At 41.0% G+C, this 23722-nt stretch overlaps 2 protein-coding genes across 2 annotated transcripts; both read right to left on the bottom strand.

The window, feature by feature from the left end:
* Positions 1-1306: 1306 nt before the first annotated feature.
* Positions 1307-5321, bottom strand: si:dkey-73n8.3 (uncharacterized protein LOC100150965 homolog). The gene is made up of 7 exons (XM_037757562.1): positions 5177-5321; positions 4628-4743; positions 4083-4238; positions 3870-3974; positions 3471-3680; positions 2819-3011; positions 1307-1656 (listed from the first exon to the last, which is right to left on the bottom strand). Exons 1-7 carry the CDS (start codon positions 5188-5190, stop codon positions 1554-1556), a joined length of 897 nt encoding a protein of 298 aa, XP_037613490.1. The 5' UTR covers positions 5191-5321; the 3' UTR covers positions 1307-1553.
* Positions 5322-7334: 2013 nt separating this feature from the next.
* On the bottom strand, positions 7335-21808 carry tnfrsf11a (tumor necrosis factor receptor superfamily, member 11a, NFKB activator). Its single transcript, XM_037756720.1, has 10 exons — positions 21373-21808; positions 16263-16341; positions 15700-15825; positions 15170-15316; positions 14999-15089; positions 14494-14579; positions 13617-13724; positions 13230-13279; positions 12057-12993; positions 7335-8981 (listed from the first exon to the last, which is right to left on the bottom strand). The coding sequence occupies exons 1-10, from the start codon at positions 21445-21447 to the stop codon at positions 8698-8700; spliced, it is 1983 nt and encodes a 660-aa protein (XP_037612648.1). The 5' UTR covers positions 21448-21808; the 3' UTR covers positions 7335-8697.
* Between the last annotated feature and the right edge of the window lie 1914 nt (positions 21809-23722).

Genomic DNA, 23722 nt, shown 5'->3' on the forward strand with positions numbered 1-23722 from the left:
TAGAAGATACACAAAATAATGGCTATAGAGTGATATAAAACCAAGAAACACATGACATATCACTGGAAAGCCCATGATGTCCTCTTTACAATACCCCAGGGGTTGATAGAGTAGGTCAAAAGAGTAAAAGGAGATGCACGTGGACTAAATGTCCACTACATAGGACACATGTCAATGGGCTGGGTTTCAGGAGGATATAACCTACTTCATGCTGTGATTTTATCATGATATTATTGCAACATTGCTTCCTGGCTACTTGAGGGCCTCCAAAGTCAAACTGGACCAAGTTACCAGTCATGAGGATTTCTAAAATTAGCTGAACACTGTAAGAAAAAAGAAAAGAAAAATCATAATCTTGTTAAAGGACCAATATGTAATATATTTACCGTAATAAATTATAAAATGACCTTGATATGTCATCAGAGATTAAAGCAGCAGTAGGTAGAATTAGAGCAAATATGATTACAAAAAGTTATTTTTATAAAACGGTCACTATATCCTGACTGTTATATTTAGTTTCCCACAAAACATTTAACTGGATACATTAGTATTTATATTTCTGTGTGTGTGTTTATTTGTATGTGTGCATGCATCAGTATTACATTCATCAATATGTATAGAGCTAAAGCATCATCTCTTAAAGCAGCAGTAGGCGAGATAGGAGCAAATATGATTACAAAAAAATATTTTTTATAAAACAGTCACTATATCCTGACAGTATAGTGCATGAGACAGGTAATCTGAGAAAAAATCATGTGCCTCTGTGTCTTCCTCTGCAAGATTTCACAGACGGGAGGGAAACAACCAATCAGAGCCGAGATGGAGCCTGTGCCGTCTCTGCTCTGAGCAGCTGTCAATCACTCGCGAACTCCGATCAAACCGGTCAAACTAGGCAGCGCTGATCGAAAATGAATCAATATTCTGTTACCGTAATGCCTATTTCTCACCTCAAATGTTTTCAGAAACATCTTGTAGTGTACTGTTTAGCTGTAAAATAAGAGAGTTTGTGACCCGACAGCCATGTTGGGATCAGTTGAGGAAATACCAAGCACCGCCCACCAGCCAGATAAACACTTTATCAGGCTTCTCAATGCTACAGTTGTCCTTTTAAATTGCAATACATGGTTGAAATGTTTTGAATTTGGACTGCAGTACCCATTTCAGACGCTAGCTGTCAGTATTACGTATTGTTCCTTTAAATATTGAATGACTCATTCAGAACAGGAGTTTTTGACACAACAGTGAAGATTTAGGAGATGCCGACATCCTACCTTGCAGATTAGCTGAGTCAAACAAAACACACAAATAACAATTGGCACTTTTGAATAGCAGTGATATTTTTTATTAGCAGCCAACAGCTTATCAACATTGCTTTCTCCAACCTATTAGCATTCCCAGCCTTAATTACCTTTTTACCAATCAAACTCTATTACAATCATTAGGCTCGTATTAGTATCCTGTTTCCATACATCTGCATAATATTTAAGTGTATCACTGTATGTGCTCATGCATAGTGCTTCACAGCATATAGGAGAGCATATTTAAATGTAAGTTTATCTCCAGCGGATGCCGAGCAGGTGGCAGCTCACAGCCCACAGCTTTAAGGCGGTGCCATCGTCCTGACCCGCCCTGGCGGTCTCTGCACCGGCACAGTCCCTGTAAGGAAAAGGAAAGACAGTCATGACCTCTTTTGCAATATGCAACCTTTTGGTTGTCTTAAAGTTTTAAAATGCCTTTTTAAACACCCTGTTTCTCTTTATCAAATCCTCCTCTATTGTAATTGGTTACATAATTAAGGAGGGAAATCAATGATGAATGATGACCGCCTTCGACATGCATTCACTTTAACAGTGTATCTCAAGAGAAAAGTACATTTTATGCATTCAGTGTACGGCCTATTGGTAGCTGGGATTGCTTTTAGACGTAGCTGTCATGTAGCCGATTAGCTTATTTTTGCATCGGGCACCAGTCACCAATTTTCCGGATTTTCTTTAGTCAAACTTGGTTTTTTTTCACATTCATTTTGGCTGAGTGTGGAGATAATTAGTAAATGATTTAGATCACCTGTTGTGCAGGGTGTAGGTTCTGGCTCCTGAGTGATAGTTGGTAGCAGCTGGGTGCATTTTCCTGTTTGGCCAATTAGGGTGCCCTTTTGAAGGCATAAAAGAGGTGGAAATGGGCCACCTGGGGCATTCTGAACTTGCTAAAAACCAGTGCAGACCTCAAACGAACACCTCTTACATATTGACAGTGGTTATGGGAAATAGGGTTGTCTGCCACTGGGCACTCCAAGTTGACAAAAGCCAGATTACTGGCCATAAGGAAAAGCTTGTTGCTGTTTTGCAATCATTCATGTGTCCTTTGAGAATATTTAATTTGGGGAAAACTTTCAAAGAGGGGGAAACTGGAAACTGAATTTATTAAAATTGAAGAGGTATTTGTTTATTAAAAATAAGGAGGCATCTTGTTCATAGTTTTCCCAGAATACGTTTTTGTTTTTGTATTTGTATTTTTATGTGGCTGGGAATGGTTTCTTGGGCTTTTCACCTAGGGCTGAAATCTGGGGAATCAGTTCTGCCACACCTTAAGAAGACTTTTTTTGTGTCCTGTTGACCCAAAAATTCTATGACTACAATTTAAAAACTACAATATCAAACATTATGCACCATCAAAGAAACGATGAGATCAGGTTGGTTAAATGTGTGTGTTGTCATGCTGCCTTTCACCTCTTAGGAGGCTTGTTAAGTGGCTTAGTTTGGCTAATTTGAACTGATTGATCTTGAGTATTGCTGCTACTTCAATAGCATTTCAGACTGACTTGTAGTATCCTCCAGTGAGCAGCTGGTTCTCAGGAGTGACGGCGCAGTAGATGCTGGTGTAGGCTCCCTCTGCAGGCGTCTTGAGCATGAAACTGAGCCCCTTGGTTATGCTCACAAAAGGGCTTCCCATGTGCCTTGTTATTTCAGTGTTCACAAAGCCGGGGTCCACAGAGTAAGCCATCACACCTAGAGCTGTAGACAAAAGGGGGGTGCATTTAGGTACAGAAGTTCGTTCAAATGGGTTGATGTGGATGCCAAACTTCCCAAAACACACACTGCTTTTCTATCCCACTGTATTGTTTTGGTCAACCTGAAATAAAAGAAAACCCTTGACAACAAACTAACACTGTATATTAACTCTAAGCTTTAGAATACAATCCTCAATCATTTCTGTAGACATGATTAGATCAGTAGTGAGACTGACAAACAGAGGTGTGATCAGTGGAGCGATCATTCCTTAAGAACAGTGTGTTTCTTTACAAACAAGTTTCTCCTTGCTCTGTCTCTTGCCTAGAGCAGTTTGTGGTTGAGGCATGAGACTCTCACGCTGGCAAGAGATGCAGATCCATTTTTTACGCACATGGAAAAGAGACACAGAGGCACAGAGAGATACCTTAAGACAGACATACATTGTGCATAATGTTGCCCTACCCTCAGTCCGTTTGGCCAGCTCTCTGGTAAACAGGATGTTGGCCAGCTTGCTTTGTGCGTAGGCCCTGACGGGGTGGTAGCCTTTCTTGCTGACCAGGTCATCAAACTGGATCTTGCCCATCGTGTGAGCTGTTGAGGACAAGTTGATGACCCGGGATGGGGCCGAGTGCTTCAGCAAGTCCAGTAACAGAAAGGTCAGGAAGAAGTGACCTGAGGAGGGAGAAAGTGGGTGGAAGTAGAGAGAAATAAGAAGAGAAATAAGACACATAGGGAGCAAAATATAAATTAGGAAGAAGAAAATAAATAAAAATGTTAGATTTATTTTAATCAATGAATTCAAGTCAAGAGACAGTTCCACCTAAACTGGTGTATTTCCTCTATATTTTAATGTCATCGTACCTAAGTGATTGACTCCAAACTGCATCTCATATCCATCCACTGTGGTGGCGTAAGAGCACATAGCCACACCTGCATTGTTGATCAGATAGTGAAGAGCCTTCTCATCTGGAATAAAACAAAGTTACCGGCATTACAGTCTTGAAAATGAAAAATGTACACTGTATTCTGGCGTCTCTGTGTTTGTGTGTTTGCGTGTGCGTGCGTGCCACCCACTGTTGTAGATATTCTCAGCAAACTGGCAGATTGATTTGGTGTCAGCCAGATCCAGTTGCCTGGCGACTACTTTGGCTCCTTTCACCTCCCTCATGATATCACGAGCTGCCTGCTCTCCTTTTGCCATGTCTCTGCATGCCAAAATCACCCGTGCACCTACGGAGATTAATAGCCTCTTAATGGTGACTGTGTGCTTGCATGTGCATTCATGTTGAATTTTGAACAAAGTAAGGAGCTTACTTTTAAATATGTATCTTTGTCTCAGTGTTTATACATCAATATATATTTATATATATATACACAGTATGGCAGGCATTAGTTGTAATTCCAGTTCTATGCTCTGGTCTCATGTTTTAAGCTGTATTTTTCATTTAATTTGGCAGTTTAATACTCAAGCCACCTCATTATATTTATTATTCTTGCATGCTTGTTAAGCTGTAAACATTTTCCACACAGGCACTCTGAGTCACACATTAAGAGAGAATAATACAAAGAGCCTATAAGACATCACATTTGTCTTTAAATGTGCGGTTCTGTTTGCTTGCCTCTGCCGGCCAGGTCTTTAGCCGTCTCTTTGCCTATTCCAACGTTGGCCCCCGTTATTACAGCTGTCTTCCCATCTAGACGCACATCCGAAGACCACTTGGGGATAAACAGAGACCTGAGGAGTGAGGCATGAAGGTGGAAATGATTAGAGAAATATTAAGGGGGATCCTGACACTAAACATGATGGTAAAATCCAGATTTAAAAAAAACTGTTAAGACAAGTGGAGAGAATAATGATTGCTTATGTTACATGTTTGTTTAAACTTACAGCAACTAAATTATAAGTTGGGTGAGGTTTACCACCTAAGGCAAAACAGTGAATACCAGAAAACAACAGTCATCGTATAAAATGAAGTTAAAAGTCACAGGCTTCGAGCTGACTTGGCAACTTCGCTTGACATTTCAGTATCTGTCTGAAATGACCTAAGGCAACAGTCTCCACCCATCTGGTGCCCAAATCGGGGTAAATAAATGTAATTTTGTGAATAGATATTTAATATGACTCAATTTGGCTTACACGATGATATCGTACATGAGAAGTTTCTTACCTGACTGCTTGCATTTCTGTAGTTGGTGACACAAAATTGTAATCCTAAAACTATGAGAGGCTCCCACCGATGTTGTCTCACGACTCAGGTCCAGAGATGTGAAAGAGAGGACGACAGAGAAGTGAGATAATATGTATTTTAGAGTGCAATACAAACACCCTACTGTTAATAGTCTGTTAATGTAACTAATCAATTTGCCAGAATTTCACTTAGGGTTCCTGAAATGCAATCACATGGTAGGTACTGCGAAGACAAAGTACAGAGAACTGTTTGTGTATTTAGTTTGCAGTTTTAATACTTGCAATTTCTAAATTGAACCTGACCTTTGGCTCAGCAGATTATTGCAATGTCATGTTTCTTACTTAGTAAAAGTAGCGACTGGATACCACGAAGAGCTCCACCACACATAAAAAACAGATTTAAAATTTTTAATTTTTTTAAAAATATACATTAACATGTAAGCAGCAGCATTTTAAAGAGGACCTATTATGCTTTTGTGCTTTTCCCCTTTCCTTTAGTGTGTTATATAGTTTTTTGTGCATGTGAAAGGTCTGCAAAGTTACAAAGCCCAAATTCCACGCCAAAGGGAGTACTCTCCCCAACAGAAACACTGCTCCTGAACTGCCTGAAACGCTGGCATAACGTGGTGATGTCACCAAGTAATACATTTCCTTACGGCTTGTTTGGCACACCCTCAAACAAAGCTAGCTAGAGCGGAGTCCGAAGAGTTTGGTTCAGGAGGTGGCAAGAGATCTAACGGAGCGTTGCAGACAGTGGGTGAAAAGAGGTGCTGCAGCACAGCTGCGATAGTTTTTTGAACATTCAAACATGTAAACATGTTCTAGTAGAAACCCGAAATACAAGTATGCCCCACGAAAATGAGCATAACAGGTCCTCTTTAAGGTCATAATCTTCTGGTCCAGGCATTGCTAAGTGACATAACTTTATTTTTTGGTAGTTTGATTTGACCCTTATAAGCTCCTCATATGTCCTGCATGCTAAATCATCATCTGTGGAGTAACTAGAAACTGCTTCTGCTGAATGAAAAACGACCATTGGGGAAATAAAAGCTAATCTTATGTTAAGTGTCTGTGCAGAAGATTCACCGCAGGTGAAATTGAAAACCTGGATCCACAGGTGAGCCGACTGTAATTTCAGCATTTCACCACTGTGGATTTTCTGGTGCTTTCCACAGGAAGGTCTAAGTTATCATCCGGCTGTATCCTACTAATTGCTGATTGGTTTGACCGTGACAGTTCATCTGATCCTTGAAGGGACTGCAGTGTGAACGCGGAACCCGGTGCATTACTCAAGAGTGGGTTTCCCCCTCCCCTTCTTCAGGAATTTATATTTCTTTTATTTAATAGCATTTAAAAAGTGTGTGTGTGGTGGGAAATGGGTTGTATTTATGTGATTTAATAAGACCACAGACTTTATCTAGTCAATGCAGGACCTGCTTATAAAAAATGTGACAAACAGAATCATTGCTTGCCTTTCACTACTTTTTAAAGCCACAATTTTTCACATTTACTTTAGATTTCTTATCTTTTTGTCATCCTAACACACCACTAGAGGGCGGACTGTAGCAACATGCAGTGGTTTAGGACTTCCTACATATCTTCAGTCAAATGAGGGACTGTTTTCTCACATGAAAGGCCGAAAAAAATAGAAGGTGAAGTCATTTACAGTCAGATTCTGTGTTGGCCGGGCAGCCAGGTCTCATGTAAACCATGTGAAAGCTAGTCATAACTTCCTGTTTTCAAAAAACAACCATAAAATAAGCTGAGACGAGATGCACACACACACACACACACACGCACACGCATATATAAACATACTCCTGCTGACCCAAACCAGGCCTAAATGAGTGCTGCCAGCTTCTCTCATGTGGTCTCTCTGTGACGCTAGCTGGTCTGACTTCTAGCTCCGTTTCCCCTCACAGCTGCTCGCCATCCACAGGCCTGATGAAAGGCTGCCTGTCTGTCTGCCTGTCCGTCTGTCAACACGGGGACAAAGACAGAGAGGCCTCGCCACATGTGTAATTAGCGTTGCTTCAGGAAGATTACAGATCATCTCGAGGAGATAAATGACTCGTTCGTTGTAATTTGTCGAAACCCAGAATAGGAAAGTTGACAGAGAGAAACCACAGAATGTAGGATAGCAGCCATCCCTGAAAGGATCAGATGCAAAACATATTTAATTTCAATCAAAATACTCTCTCAGGGGTTCATTGCATTAGGTTTGATAGATATGTACATGATAATTGAAAGGCTGCATACATATGGCAAGGTTGTAATTGAACAGTCCCTTATAACTCCTACTGTGTGTGTTTTGCCTGCTGTCAATGGCTCACACATCCACACCTCAAATCAAATGACAGGAAGCACAAAGAGAAAGTTCATAATGCTTATTTTGAAATATATACAAACATCGATCACATAATGCATCTTCTGAAATATTACATAAACAATCTACTTTGTAAAATTAATTAAAATATAAACAGGCTGACATTTTCTTCATTAAGGCTGGCACATTATGAAACAAAACAAACCAGTAATAAAATAGCTTATCAAATGCATAGCATTTTTTTTTTCTTAGACACACACTGCACTTGTGGTGCAATAAGAAGAGAATAAAAAACATATGGGATAAACAAGCGTCGTACCAAAACCTGATGTGTCTCTTTACTGTAAATTAGCTTTTGTCAAACCCTACAAAACCAGAAAAAAGGAACATTCACTCAGGAAATTGCCAGATCTTAATGGAGCTTGTAGATTGAATTTTCTACTACAAAAATATTTGCTTTAATGGCATGATTTTGTGAGAGCAAGCACAATGATTTCCACATGGTGGATATTTTGTTATGCAAGGAAATTCTTGAAATCATCCAACAGTCAAATTTAGAAACCGTTAAAGGACAGGAATGTACGGACTTTAACCTGGCTGGAAGGTGATGGAAGGTGGGAAATGAGAAAGGAACAAGACCCATCTGCAATTTACATACAATAAAAACATGACCTTCTTCCAGTCTGAACCCAGTTCCACATCCAATTCCCAACAAAATTCCCCACCATTGTCTGGAATGGAGGGAGTTTCCATTTGAAAAAGCATGAAGCCTTCCAATGGAAAATGAATAAAGGCACTTTAGCGATGCCTGAGGCAAGATTCAGTGACTAATGTGTGAAAATGGACTAGATATTAAAGATGTCGGCATAGATCGATAGCTTCACATCCCTAAAAGTTGCTCTCAGCTTCTTTTTAAGTGAAAGCCTTCCTTTCCTTGTTCTTGTCCAGAAAGCTGGTATGCTATAAAAATTCATTCAGGTATTTTTCTAATGTAATTAGAAGCTAAAATATATAAGGTGGAGTAACCAACAGAAAGGATCAGAGGCTATCTTTTCTGAGGGTTACGGAGATGATCACTGTACTGTAGGGGCAGATGTAGCTCAGTCCGGTGGGACTTGGCCCATAAAGTTCTTTAACTTCTTCTTCTGACAAACAAAACAGCCATTGGTCACTTTTCACTTCCCCGGCGGCCGCTCCTCCATCACTTCCTGGACTGGCAGTGTCTCGTCCTGCAAGGTGCTTTGGGAAACAGAGTCCCCTTGCGGCCTCAGGACGCTTTGGAAAAACTGGGCCGTCTCATTGGCCTCTTCCTGGACGGGGCTCCCGAAGGCATCGTCCTGCCCCGCCCCGTCGCTGCCGAGAGACGTCTGGCTGACGTAGACGACGATGACGTCCCCGCTGAAGTTCATCACCTGACCGCTGGAGATGAAGGTGGTGTTGTTGTTCCCAGACACCTGACCTGCACATGAAATGTGGGAGGGAGAAATGGGACATTACTTATGGATAATATTTGCTTGGTACATGCATTTTTTTTTTCGCCCTTTCTAAGAAAAAACTGCCACAAGCGGTCTGGCGTGACAAAAGCCGAATGAATCATCTTCTCCCACTCTAACTGGTATAGAAAATGACGAGTGGAAGGACACCTTATTAATAAATGTGTAGAAATATGTATATGACACTGCCTTCCTACACACAGGCAGATAGAGCTTCCCCTATTCATGATGTCGCGGAAGAAGGGACTATATCTTGGCTAACCTCAGATGACAAATGGACAGTGGGTGTAATGACCATGCAGGATGACCACAGAGAGGCCGCAGCTACATAGCCCGCCATATCATATCCTTTGTCCAGCACTTTTTAGCGTGAGAAACCCAAGACCTCTGAAAACAAGTCATTTGTCAAGAGTTTAGGGTTTTACAGACATGGCTGAATAAGTGCATAAAAAAAAAAAAAAAGTGACATTCAACTCTCTCTAACCTTTATTTCCATCCACAAGTGTAGCATGTTTCTCCAGAACATACCTTACAAACATGCAGTGATCTACGGATGTCCACGTACTGTTCATAAATGGATTCCAACCAACCAGGTGAATTAGGAAATAAACAGTTTTTGTTTCGTGAGCCATCTTTCACCACCACATTAAGCCCCTGGTTCCTATCCAGCCTCCTGTCTGAGTTTCCAGCCGACCCGCCGTGACTCACAGCTCATGCCTCATCTGTCCACACATGTGCACGCACACACACATAATCACAGAAACTGTAAGCAAACAGGCTCTAGCGGACACAAAGTTGCAAAAAGGCAAACACAATCACACACACTCACAGAAAGTGTGTCTCTGTGTTCCCCAACCGAGATCCTTTCCCGGAATACCAGTCTGAGAGGTCTAGCTCGAAAATATGTCGATCCACCACAACTTTGAAAACAAAGCGCTATGGAATCTGCTTGGGTTCTTCTGTCAAGCTGATTTTCTGGATGCCCAACAATTGGGACAATACAGTGTACTGACAAGGCTTTCAAGCCAAAGACTAAAGTTGAACTCTTGCACCCCTCTCCTGTTCAACCTCAAAGAAAATGGTACAAAATGCTTCCCAAAATCTTGCTTATTTTACCTGGACAGCTACCAGTTTAATTCCTCAACCAATAAAATATATCTGGGTCATTACTACTGTTGAAGTGTCACTGAGCAAATGCATTTAACCCTCCAAACAAATAACACTGATGTTGCATATTGTCCAGCTTCAGAAATCAATTTTGACAGGTGACACCTTCGACCCTTGCTTGACCTTTAAATAGCACATGCGGGAAGTCCGTTTAATCACATGTTATTATTGCATGATGGGAAACGGTGTTAATTTCAGGCCAGCCAGAGTGTAATTAAAGAAGCGAGTCATCAGTGAGAGTAAAAAAAAAAACTCACATTTTGTGTGTCTCTGTGTGTTTTTGTTGGGTGGGCAGGGTTCTTAAAGTATTACTCAAGCTGCGCACATCTTGCTTCAATTAAAGCTGTGGTCACTTTGCGCAACCCTATGGAACTCTGGGTAAACAGGAGCTTTGTAGATGGCATAGTTCACACTGACGCACACACACAACACTGTATGTTAGAGTGTGGTTCTGGTGGTTCGCTCGCTCATCAAACACTCACATATCTTATTCCCGCTTCCTGTGTGGTCTCCCAAAATTCGGGGTCCAACTATCAATACTGGCTTTCATAAAGCATATTTCTTGGAAACAATCACACAAATTTCTTGTTCTTTTGCTGAAACCAATCCTCTGTTATAAGTTGTGTTCACCTAATAATACCCCGGTTTGCGCTAACCACTGTCTCGATCAGACCGTTCTGATAATAGTGCTTTTATAACTAACCATAACCACTTTCTGTTTGAGGCACAATACATAAATATGATTCCCAGAGATTTTTTTTCTTTCTCTTTGGCAGCGTGTAAAGGTTTCTGCGAGAACAATACAAGTTCATCCATGTGACGGTAAAACTCGCCATTAAAACCAACATGAATTTCACTCTGTTGTTCTTGGTCGCCAATCCCACCTATTCTGCGGGAAGAGAGCGCTGCCGTGTAGTATATCAAATCGTGTATGGGTATGACCCTGTGGCAATACAGTGGTGGTGACTGCCTGCACAAACAATGAACACAGAATCCACCTGGCAAACACAACTGTGGTCCCACAGTGTTTGTAATGAGCCATTATCCCCAGAGCACACAACCACTGTGCATTCAGTTTTCATTGACGCTGCTGAGTAGTCATAGCAAAAAATATTCAGGAATTATCCAGCTCCATACTGTAGCATCTTTGTATTGCCCTAAGAGAGCTAAGAAATAGTTTGACTTTCTGGGAATCTACACGCAGAAGTATGGAAGCTCAATTCTGCCATGGAAAAAAAAAGATGAAAAGTTTTAGAATAATAAAAATAAAAGCACAAATACTAAGTGAAAATAATGAGATACTAAATCAGAATTAAGTGATTGACTTTCCAAGTCTTTTGATTTTCTTTTTCACTTTTTTTTATATCTTTTTTATGACTTACTGTACTATGATTTTTTTAATGGCTTTTTTATGATAAACAACTTTTTTTTTTGTACATTTTATGACTTTTTTATGGCATACTATAATATGAATTTATTTATGGCATACTATAATATGGCTTTTTAATTATTTTTTATGGTATACTATACTATGACTTTTTAAAAAACTTTTTTATGACATACTATACTATGACTTTTTATGACTTTTTCATGACACTATAATTATGAAAGTAAGTCAAAAATATGAAATAGCAAAACTTTGACATTTAGTAGGTAAAACTTTTTACTTAGTATCTCATTCTATTGAGTTAAAAAGTCATAATTCGAACTTTGTATTTCATAATTTTGACCTCCCATTTTATAATTTTAAGGTCTCACACTCATTAGTATTTTTCTTTTTGTCGTACCTATTATTTCATGTGTCATTTTCTCATTTTTGATGCATGGGGGGGACCAAGTGTCTTTGAGGCAGCTAGTTTTACATTTTCACCTACCTGAGGTAAGAGTTGGTTCAGCCAGCTGACTATGGAGGCTCTCAGGTGAGCACTCCAGTTCTGACTCCCCAGAAGAGAGCTTGTTTCCCCTGCTATCCCCCCAGGAAAGTTCTTGTCCTTTCTCTGGGCTCGAGGCCTCAGGGGGCTTGTCCAAGTAGAGATCTCCGACAGACGAGGAAGTCATCAAGGGGTTGACCGAGGTCATCGCGGAGGTCGTGTTGTTCTCTGTTGAGTTGAAGTCTTTGCATGCCGGTCTATATAATTGCTCCTGTTTTACCAGTAACCTGTCGGTCAGGTGGGGTTTAAACTCTGATCTCATCTGAGCCTGAGACAACGGCAGGCAGAGTTCAGCAAGTGGACTGGACGGAGGGATTACAGAGGAGGTGTGGAGGAGTGGAGGAGAAAGGGAGACAAGAGATGCAACACCTGTCTCACTCTTGGACAAAACCATCTTTTCTTGATTTCCATCTCCACCATTTTCAGCCCTTACACTCCCACTTTTCTCCTCTTTCCCACTCTCATCTCCATCCAGCCCTCCGCACGAGCAGGTTCCCGGAGTCCCCGGGCTGACAGCCTGGCTACAGTCCTCATTCTCCCCTACTTCCAACGGCTCGTGGACGGGAATGACACACACACAAGAACCTGCCAAAAGAGGAGACGCACCCACAACCTCCTCTTCTTCTGACACCTCCTCAGGTTCTCCAGAGCCTTCGCTCCGATCCTCCGTCACCGTCTTCCCCTTGGTCCCTTCTTTTTCTGTCATTTCCCTCGTGAAGGGCAGTGAGACCTTGGCATCGGGAACAGAGGTGGAATAGGTGCATGGGAGCTCATCATGTGTGGGCGTTGGGTAAATGAGTTTGGTCGTAACACAGGGTGTACATTTGGGGCCTCCAGGGCCTCCTCCTGCTCCACTGTGGTAAAGAGGGGCCAAGGTCTCCTAGAACCACAGAAACAAAGACAGGCACATTGTAAGGAACTGTTATTTTGTGCATGAATAGTAAGAAATATGTGATTTCCCAAACCCTACACCATGTAGTAATAGACATAAGAGCTGTATGTGTTCCTAATTGTTTTATTTGATCATATATTTAATAAACAATCTAATAAGTAGGTGTGAGTACATGTAATAACTTTGTGTATTTCCATGGCTTTTTAACTGAAATTCCACTTTACCTGTTGTATCCTAGACCTCTTCAGATTCTGGACACAGGATCGCAGATTTACTAGACAAAGAAACAACTTATTGTACCTTAATATTGAATAAAATGCCGAAGCAGAAATCTTAATGATTTCTGGTGAAGATGTTCTGCAAAGAGGCTGGTGAAAACAGCAAGTAAAATCTAAAGAAAGTATTTAGTTTTTATGTGCTACGATGTGTTCTTAATGTGATCAGATGTAATAGTAGTCACTTTTGTGCAACGTGCGAGTAAATGTATGTCTGTTTTGAATCAATGTCTACCATGTATGACACCTTTTTAAAATCATAAACTTTTGAAAAAGAGCAATAATGAAACATCATAGCTAGAGGAGAACTTTGAGATTAACATGACTGTAACCTACCAGAGAGTAATTTCAGTTTATCCTTGTAGCAGAAGAGGAGTAAGATGAGGAGACACAGAACAGTGATGACTGACAGCACTGAAACTATAACCCAGGAGGATGCTGTACCTGCAAGAAAGAGGAGTTCTTACAGAGAGCTTGCTTTTCTACTCTACATCTGTCAGCCATAAACGTTTGCAAAAGATACAATAACTCAGACACCTTTTCTATTATTTTCTACATTTACTGTGACATTTAAACTGTACTGCAGCAGAAATAATATTTTCCCTAGCAAAGTCTATATCTTTATTTTTAGAGGTTAAATGTGCATTAAAGGTCCCATATTGTAAAAAATGATATTTTCATGTATTTTATATTATAAAGCAGGTTTAAGTGCTTTATAAATACTGTTAAACTATCAAAACGCTCAATGTACAGAGAAACACACACACAGCCCGTATTCAGAAATTGTGGGTTTGAAACAAGCCGTTAGGATTTTTGTCTATTTGTGATGTCACAAATATACAATATTTAGACCATTACAAGGTTTTAAACGTAAAAATTCTAAATGTGTCCCAGTTTATTCCTGGTTGCAGTGTATGTGAATAACATCAGCTGACAGGAAGTAAACATGGACGCAAACTGTTGCCTAGCAACGCGATTCCATTGCAATTCCGTTGAAATGCACTAAAATGGAGCATTTCAGGCACAGGGTGAATACAGGTATATTTAGACAGACAGTATGAGGAACATAATGTGTTGTTTGAACATTACAGCCTGTAAACATGTTCTAGTAGAAACCCAAAATACAAGTAAGAACCTGAAAATGGGCACGATATGTCCCCTTTAAATTGCCTCTGTATGGTGACAGTCTGCAGTGAATGTGTCCATGTCTTACCTGGCCCACCAGAGATAGGTGGTCCACACACTGCATCAGCCTGGGCGCTGCCTGGCTGTGTTTCATTCTTACCCTCAGCCTTACAACTAGAAGAGAGGGTGAAATCACAAAAAGCACACAGTGAGGAGGAATATTTGTACAACTGGAAATACTTTTTTTTTTTTTCTTTCCCTCTACATTTTACAAGCCAACCTGCCAGCCTTTACAGTTGGATCTGCAATGATGAAGGACAGAAGGAGGAACAGATGGAGAGAAAAACAAAATTCTCCCTCCCTCTTTCCATCGTCATCATCATCACTACAGATCCGGCCGGTAGTGGAAGCTGGTATCTGGTCCAGGGTTCCAGGGGAAGTGGTGTGAGTATTACTCATAACAGCTGGCTGGTGGTGAGGCGGACGACAACCACCCAATTGCATTTTCCCTTCATGGCACCCAAAGATTCCAGGCTAAAAACTCTATGTGTGTGTGTGTGAGTATGTATGTGTGTGTGCATATCTACACTTACTTGGTCCATTGTTTGCATTGTTCGGCACTGTTGTCAGCAGAGAAGAAGCCTTTCTTACATTCAACACACGTCTTCCTTCCATTAGTAGACTCTGGAATTAATAACAAACATTGTAGTATATCTCCAAGTGGGCACTCCGCTGTAATCGTGTTTTGCGTTCGTGTGTCTCACCGGGGTCAACCTCGAGTCCAAATCCAGCGCCGCAGGTGGGTATCCTCTCACAGTACTCACAGTTGATGGGGTAGCATTGGAGGCCGGAAGAACAGCGACACAGCTCCTCTGCCACTGGGTTCTGAGGTTGCACCATAAACCCCTTACCTGGCGGTCAAAGGGGAGACTATTTCAGTGCAAAGGAGTGATCTTGTCTGTTGCATCTAAAACTCTACGCTGGAATCTGAACTTTCCTGGAGTTCACTTCATCAAAATTATTTACAGGGACATTTTCTGTGGTGATCAGAACCCTGAAATCAATACAATACAACAATTAAATACTTAATTAAACCCTTAATCTTAACTTTTGTTGAGAATGTATATATCAGAGGCCTATCTATGAGACATTGCGTTCTCCAGTGGAAGTAAACAGGGATTGACAAAATATTCAGAAACAATAATCTCATATTTAAACATTTTTTTTTATAGTTAAAGCAAAACCTTTTTAATGGTTTTTCAGGATTTTGAAATCCAAAGCTGTAGGTACTGACCTGGGTCACAGAACTTCTGCTGAAAACAGAGCGTCTTTTCAGTCCAGCCGGGCTGGTATTCATCACGATTACACTTAATACATATAGTGTGTTGGGAATCAGTGCAGTCGGAAAACACACGGAAGCCTAGCCAAAAAAAAAAAGAAATTAAAGAGATAGAAGGAAGAAGAAAGACAGATGGAGTTAACAACCCATACATAATCACAGTAACCACTAAAAACCTGATGGAAGAAGACAAAAGTAGAAGGAAATTGACAAAATTAGAGCTCTTTTTCCTATAAGTGGGTACTTCTAGTGGATGAAATGTCAACGCAAATTGTGTGTGGTTGTGAAAACACATGTGCATGTCAGAGCCATTTTAAGCAAAAATGTTCCATTTTTAAACATGGTTCCTCTTTTTCATTTAGGATCTCTGTGAATGGAAATCTATTTTTATGTTATGCTGCTTCCGTTGAGTAAACCAGATATACGATATGCTCTCTCTACTTTCTTGTGTTTTACTTTGATCCCTGTGTGTGTGTGTGTGTGTGTGTGTGTGTGTGTGTGTGTGAGTGTGCTATTACCTGGTTTACACCTCTTGCAGCATCTGGAGCCTCTTAAATAATGTGTTTCATTACACTGGAGAGATTTGGAGACAGCATTCTAAAAAAAAAAATATCAAGACATAAAATGAGTTGTCTGTTATTTTCTGCAAGTTTAGCTTTTTGTGTGACAGGAAACTAAGCAGTCTTATACCCTTTTGCAACACACATTTAGAGAAAAATATGTCAAAAACAAAACTATTTACATGAGAATTATCATTCAATTTAAAGATAACCAAATGATATCATGATTTTTTTTTTGATCAAAAACATTGATTTTTCAATCAGTACATTTTTTCCCTCACGCTTTTCTATTGCAATCCGTCTCCGTCAGTTCATCATTCAAAATCCACACGTGATATTTCGAGATGGCGGTGAGTAATGAGAGGAAGAGGATGGTTAAAATATTTCCAAGACATGCCCAGGAATTCTTTCCACACTCTCAGAAGCACCTGACCACAGCGCTGCACACCCTCCAAACCAGCAAACCAAATCCCAATAGCAACCAGTTGCACAAGGAGAACCAACTGGGACTAAATGCAATCAACTCCAGTTGGCTTGGAATTAATAAACAAATTGGCTGCAGATATTCTCCTGTTCCCCGCTGTTAAAAGAAAATCACCATGTTCTTTTGGCAGGATTGGTCAAATTGCCCGTTAAGTAAATGGTGTGAATAAAAACAAATCTTGAGGCAGCTGTTAGGCCTCCGGCTGTCATCCAACAGTGTAAGATATAGAATTAGCTTGGAATAGGGCTCCTGTTGCAAAGGAACATGGAATTGAAAAGTGAAACATCTGTGCATGTTTTAAACAATGAATGGGAACTCTGGTAAAAAAAAAAAAGCCACATAGATAAGCTATGCAGGCTCACACACACACACACACACACACACACAAACACACTGTACCCACCCTCCAGCCACCCTGAATAAGAGGCCGGTGAACTCCTAGCCACATTGCTGAATTAGAGAATCTGTCTGTTATGACAGCAACTACGCCAAAGCCTCAGTATCTATATATAAATGTAGAAAAATACAACCTATAGGCCTGACTGCACTCTGAGCTCGGACCAACCTTCTTCTTTTTCTCATTCCGCCCTTATAAAAGCATCTTTTTCCCATGAAATTACACACTAATCCAGTCATTCACGCTGTAATTTGTACTGTAGAGAAATGCTGGTGCTGCAGAGTCTCCAGTTAAACCTGCAGTAGTATATTTTTGGCATCATTGGGCAAAAATGCCATAATAACCTTTCAGCATATTGTAATTCAAGTGTTCCGAGAGCAAACTAGACTTCTGCTCCTCCTCATGGATCTGTTTCCAGGCTTTAAAAAATCTAGCCCGTGATGGGAGACTTTGGCCAATCACAGGTCATTTCAGAGAGAGAGCGTTCCCATTGGCTGTGCTCCAGCTGGTGGGCGGTGCTTTTTATTTCCTCAACTGATCTCAATATGGCTGCCGGGTCACAAACTTTCTCATTTTACAGGTAAACAGTACACTACACGATGTTTCCGAGAACATTTGAGGAGAGAAATAGGCATTCCTAGTTTGACTGTTTGATCGGAGTTTGCGAGCGATTGACAGCTGCTCAGAGACAGCGGGCTCCAGCTCGGCTGTGATTGGTTGTTTTCCTCCGGTCGATATCATGCAGATGCCATTAGGAGCACCAGAGGACACAGAGGCAAATTCTTTTTTTTTACCTGTTTCATGCACTACTGTCAAGATATAGTGACCGTTTTATAAAAATAACTTTTTGTTAATCATATTTATGCTCCATTTCTACCCACTGCAGCTTTAAGTGAAATGGGACAAATCCATCTCCCGTGCTCTCCACACAAAAGTCTGTCTGTCATCATACTAATAATAATAGTTTCATGTTAAAATCTTAGGATACACAATAAGATTAGTTTAGATTAAAACTCCTCCTCTCTCCCTTATTTCTTTGCCTCTCGTTCTCACACCTCCATGTTAAACTCTGTTTAGTCTCAGTGTCTGTCTGTCTGTCTGGCCTCAGGCTACAACAGCACAATAAGAACGCTGCAGCATTTAATTACCTCCACTAACCCTCTCACACATCAGCCAGTCTTTGTTTTTCAAATCTAACCAGAGGGATAATGATGCACAGCGCTCATAGCTCGGACCGCAGCACTAATGAGGACCATGTGCTGCAGCAGACACAAGTGACAGAAGTAGGAAAGATTCCCATGCTAAGGGGTTCATGTTTGTGTAGATAGGTAGACAGAGACACAGACAGACGTGTGGAGACACGGAGCCGGTGGTGGTCAATCCGTACAACTGGGCCAGAGTGCACGGGAAGCCAAAAGAATGCTGGGAATTGTATTTTTGTTGCCGCCACATCTAAACACTGGGTCTCAGTTATGTGAGGCCGTATGTTTCACTAAATATATATGTAAGAGGAAAAGAGCTGATCCACCCTATATGATTATAGGTTATCATGACGGTCAAGATAGAACATCCAACCTCAAAGCTAACTTTATCTGCTGTACGGATTCAAATATACACTTATGTTTGAGTGAGTGTGAGTTTAAATGAAAGAGATAGGGGAGGGAAAAGGTGAAATAGTCAAACGGCTGGATAGAGCGGAGGGGCATTGAATGGAGAAAATGAAATATGATATTCAGTAACTTCCCTTTTTTTATCATCTTTTCCTAGCTGCTTTGTTTATCTCTTTAATGCGTGATCCCATCAAACAGGAGTGGGATGCAGAGTGCATTCCATTTAATGTCAGAATACCAGAGAATTTGCATAACGGCCGCAGCAGCCGTTGGGCCCGAGCCAAGAGAAGCACATCAGCGTGACTTTATCCAGTATCACCTTATCCGCGATAAGGTGCTGTAAAAGCTGTAATGCACAATGAATCTTTGTGCACTGTTTGCATCTGTGATTAATCCTTTAAAAGCCATAAAAACAAATCCTTTGAAGTGCCACCTGCAGAAATCTGGATATTTGAAAATCTCCTGATTAAAAAAAAAACTTTAAAAACTTTAACCATTTATGAGCATCTAGAAGATGCAAACACAGTTTTTCTTATCTTTAAAAAAAATGGTTGTGATTTTCTTGCTATCCAGTCAAAAATAAAATGAGCAACAAGTGGCACTGTAGGTTTTTCCAGGGAAAAAAATGCCATGTCTAGAATTGCAGCAGGAAGAATGGCTCAATAAAACATTAAATAAGAGCTGGGAACTCAGCAAAAAGACAGCTCAATGACCAGAACAGATACTGCAAACAGATGTAAAACAAGTCCCTAGACAACTATAATCCATGCTAATTGTATTTGATTGAAGACAGAGGGTGTGTTAGAGACATACTAAAGGTCTTAAAAAATTCTAATCCAAACGTCTTCACACAAAGCTCTATTGTCACACAAGACTACAAGCTTTATCTCTTAATTGAATGTCTCTGTTGTAAGAGGCTATAGTTAAATCAAGTTTGGATCTGCAAGCCTGAGGCAATGTACTGTTATTGCTCAATGGATGGATGGAGCTACAGGGGGTTAGAAAAACACACTTTGATGAATAAAATTATTAAAATGAAGAGGCGTTGTTGGTTGAATATTAGATGTAGAGAGTCGGGAAAAGAGGTTGCTGATGGAGAATTTGAATGAAAGGTGGCCAGATGACTGAATGCATGGCTGGCTAATAAAAAAAGTACAGGAGCCGTGTGGGTAGACATGTAAATGAATCCACCGAAGCTCAGTTTATTCATGATGTATCGACTTTTAAGCACTCCACATCTTGAAGTAATCTTGTATTGCTCAATGTCACACAGACAGTTTGAAATGAATTTGGCGTGGACTGGATGAAGCGGTCGAAAACCAAGAAAATGAAGGGGAATTCTTTTGGGGATACTGTGAGTCAGTAATGGCAAGACCACGGTGAGAACAAACCAAAGCCAACGGTTTGCAGTGTCACCTTAAAACGTAGATGAAAAATATTTCTTCCAGTCCACACAACACTGACTTGTTTTCCATACTCTTGTTGCCACTAACTTGCATTTGACAGTCTGTGGAAAACATCTTCTGTTCTGTGCCATTTACCTGTCTGGAGCTCGGAATGCAGTGCCCTCAATGAGCACTATCTCTTCTTGCAACACATTCCGGTGAAGCAGAGAAGAAAAAACAAGAGAAAGAAAGAGCATCTGTTCCAGTCAAAGTCATAACTGGTTTATTACCATATATACAGGCAAACAAGGCAGTGATAGATCACTGGTGCCCAGCAGTCCCACCACTGTGACCACAACTTTTAAACTACTCCACCTGGACAGAGTTAGGCTACTTGGACTAAACAACAACATGGTCATCAACATGCCCTGGGACATTCACTTTTTTTCTCCTTCAAATGAATCAGCTGAGACATTATGTAGCTCTTATAATGTCAAGATACAAGATAAAGTGTCTTGATACAGTGGAAACAAGAAAATGATCACAAAAAAGGTGATGCTTTCACATTCCTGCAGCCCCCAACTCTCTCTCTCTAGGGAATACAAATCCTAGAATATTTCTATTTTTAGTGGCCACCCCCTTTTGATCTCTGTACGACCCCTTGTTGGACTCTGCTTCTCACTTTGGAAGCCTCTCCTTTGGCAGAGCTAATGAGGCTCCTGATGAATGAGCCATTTGGCCAGGTTCGAGAGAATGCTTGGTAGAGGGAGAAGAGCATCCAGTCGCCAGCGTGCGTTTTTGCGGTCAGAACAGGCGAGGTGGACTCGACCCAAACAAAACTGTTTCCAGTCAGCGTCCGGGCGTAAAAATGCACCCCCCCTCCCCTTCTCCTTCTCCTTCTCCTTCTGACCGGTTCATACGAATCATCTGATGTGATGACACATAATCTGGTTCACTGTTTCATACCTCCTATTCCATCTACTCACAAAAACATCTGGATTGCCAATACTTTGCATTGCGCGCTCATTCGAATAAAAGTCTAATTCGAATAAAAGTGGCAGCTCGATTAAAAAAAAAAGGTGCACAGGAAACAGAGTATAGAATGAACTTTGACTATTAAATGCTTTCCCTAATTTTGTTATCAGGGAAATAATTAAAACCTTTTTAATACCCAAAAGTGTGTGTTTTTTACCTGTGCGTAAAAGGTGACGAGGACGCATGTTATCCAGCCTCGGACTATCCAACTTGTAGACAAGTTAAACCTCATCTCTGCTGCTTTTATGAAGACAACTTCTGTAGGGGAAAACTTTTTGTTCTTTTCCTAACACCAAGATCCAATTCTTCTTCTTCAGATCCACCTCACAGTAAATCACTTCTTCTCTTTAAGTGCGTAAAAGTGGTTGGTCCTCCACACCGTCTCCAAGGGCATTCTTGCGCCTTCATTCCCGGTTAGGCTGCTGCAGTTCCCAGCCGTTCCTCTCTTCTCATCTTCCTTCTGCTTTCACCCACGCGTTGTGGAGTAAGCTGCGTGCAACAGCTTGTAAAAACTGACTGACTTGACTGAGGGAGGTAGGGAGGGAACTCCTCCCACGTTATACTGTTTGCAAAAAAAAAAAAAGTTCAGCCCTCTCTCCTGGCTCTAAGCAGTGATATCTCTCTCTCTGAATGAATGAATGTGTATGTGACAGACCAGTGTGCCTGATTGTTGTCAGTGATGTAAGATTATCATGGTAATATGATCCTTTATACACTGGAGTTAGAAATACTGTCACTACATGTTTTTCTGTGATTCAACTTTAATGTTTGGCTGCACTCCCACACTCTTATTTTGAAAGAGTTTGTCAAGTGGCACTTCTCATGTGATCTGCCAAACAAGTTGGGTTATGACCTCAAAACTTCCCACAGATGACCCCACACGCTGAAGGCAAAGCATGTGGTCACTTTCATAGATCTCACTTCCTACATTTTGCCATTATACCGTAGAATCGTGTGGGCCGATCCCAGCAATAGTTCCTGGAGCGTGGGTCCAGGAATAAGCAATGACCCTTTTTCTACAGTCTGTAAAATCCACTTATTTAAAAAAGTATCATGCACTGCCTACGGAAAACAGCTGTTCTCTGCCTCTGGGGCACAAAGTGAGGAACATGCACTGAATTTGCATGGCTGATTAGACCCAGCCCACCTTGGCAAAGTCAAGAGAAGGGAGGTTTGAGAGAGTGGAGAATATGTTCTCTTCAAGTTGACAGTTATGCAAATATTACATCGCATGTGAAGGCCCCGAATGGATGTAATAGGGTCGATTGGCACGAGAGAGGAGAGGTGAACAAGGAAAACAACAGATGTGAAGAAATGAAACTGGAGAGATAAAAAAGAAAAAAAAAGTGTGTCTATTTTAAAGAGGACCTGTTGTGCTTATTTTCAGGTGCATACTTGTATTTTAGGTTTCTACTAGAACATGTTTACGTGCTTTAATGTGCAGTGTAACTCCCTTTGGCCTGGACTTTGTAACTTTGCAGACATTTTACATGCACCAAAAAAACTATATAACACACTAAAGGAAAGGGAAAAAGCACAATAGGTCCCCTTTAAAATAATAAATCAGATATGTTAATGTGCAGCACTGATATTCCAGATGTTTTCATAAAAATAAGCACGCATTATGGCTAAAAATCTACAGTGACTGATGTTCAATTGAGGTGTGTAGATAGACAAAGAACTGTTTTAACCCATAGGAAGTTCAATGGGTGGAGAAAGAGCAACACTAATGAGGGTTTTAAGCTGAGCCAGTGGAGGTAATGGGCTCTGTCCTCCCTCTCCCCTCTCTTCCCGTAAAAACATGCTGAGAGAAGCTGTTCTGTGGTGGAGCCTCTGCAGCTCGCACAGTAGCAATTAAGAGCCAAATTTGACTCTTATAGCAATCAGAAAACCTCAGCTTGACTCTGAACGCACCCCTAACACTCACACCGAAAAGTCAGCCCCCCTTAACAACAAAACATGAACTGGAAACACATACAAGTCACTGTTTAAGGCTCCACTTCAAACGCAGAAGTTGCAATGTAGCTTGTTTTGATGTATTTAAAAATGTAGATTCACAGCAGGCCGGACGCCACGCCGGTTTACAAGCAGCACACTTCAAATGACCTGGGTCGGAGCACAGTGTAGCTCTGTTAAGTATGTGGGTTTGCGTTGCCTAGCATCACTTACAACAAGTCAAAGTTCATGCCTATTCCACACAGCTCATGAACACACGCCATGGGCCGCTGAATGGTTTCCATTAAAGTGACACACACACACACATACACACTCGGATCTGCAGAAGAAAGCAGCCGCAAGCCTGTTTTGGTACCACGATTTTTGGAGGAAGCTTCTAAGGGTTCGGCACGGTCTGCCTTGAACACAATGAAAAGCACACAGGGTTGAAAAACATGCATGTGGCCCTCACATACACACACAACAGAGCGGATTCAATAACATTAAGGCTTTAGCCACCATGTTCCGGTGGGTTTAAGGGTTGGATCGGTATTGCTTCTGCTTGCTTTGGA

The sequence above is a fragment of the Sebastes umbrosus genome, chromosome 21, assembly GCF_015220745.1.
Source record: "Sebastes umbrosus isolate fSebUmb1 chromosome 21, fSebUmb1.pri, whole genome shotgun sequence".
NCBI classification, from domain to species: Eukaryota; Metazoa; Chordata; class Actinopteri; order Perciformes; family Sebastidae; genus Sebastes; species Sebastes umbrosus.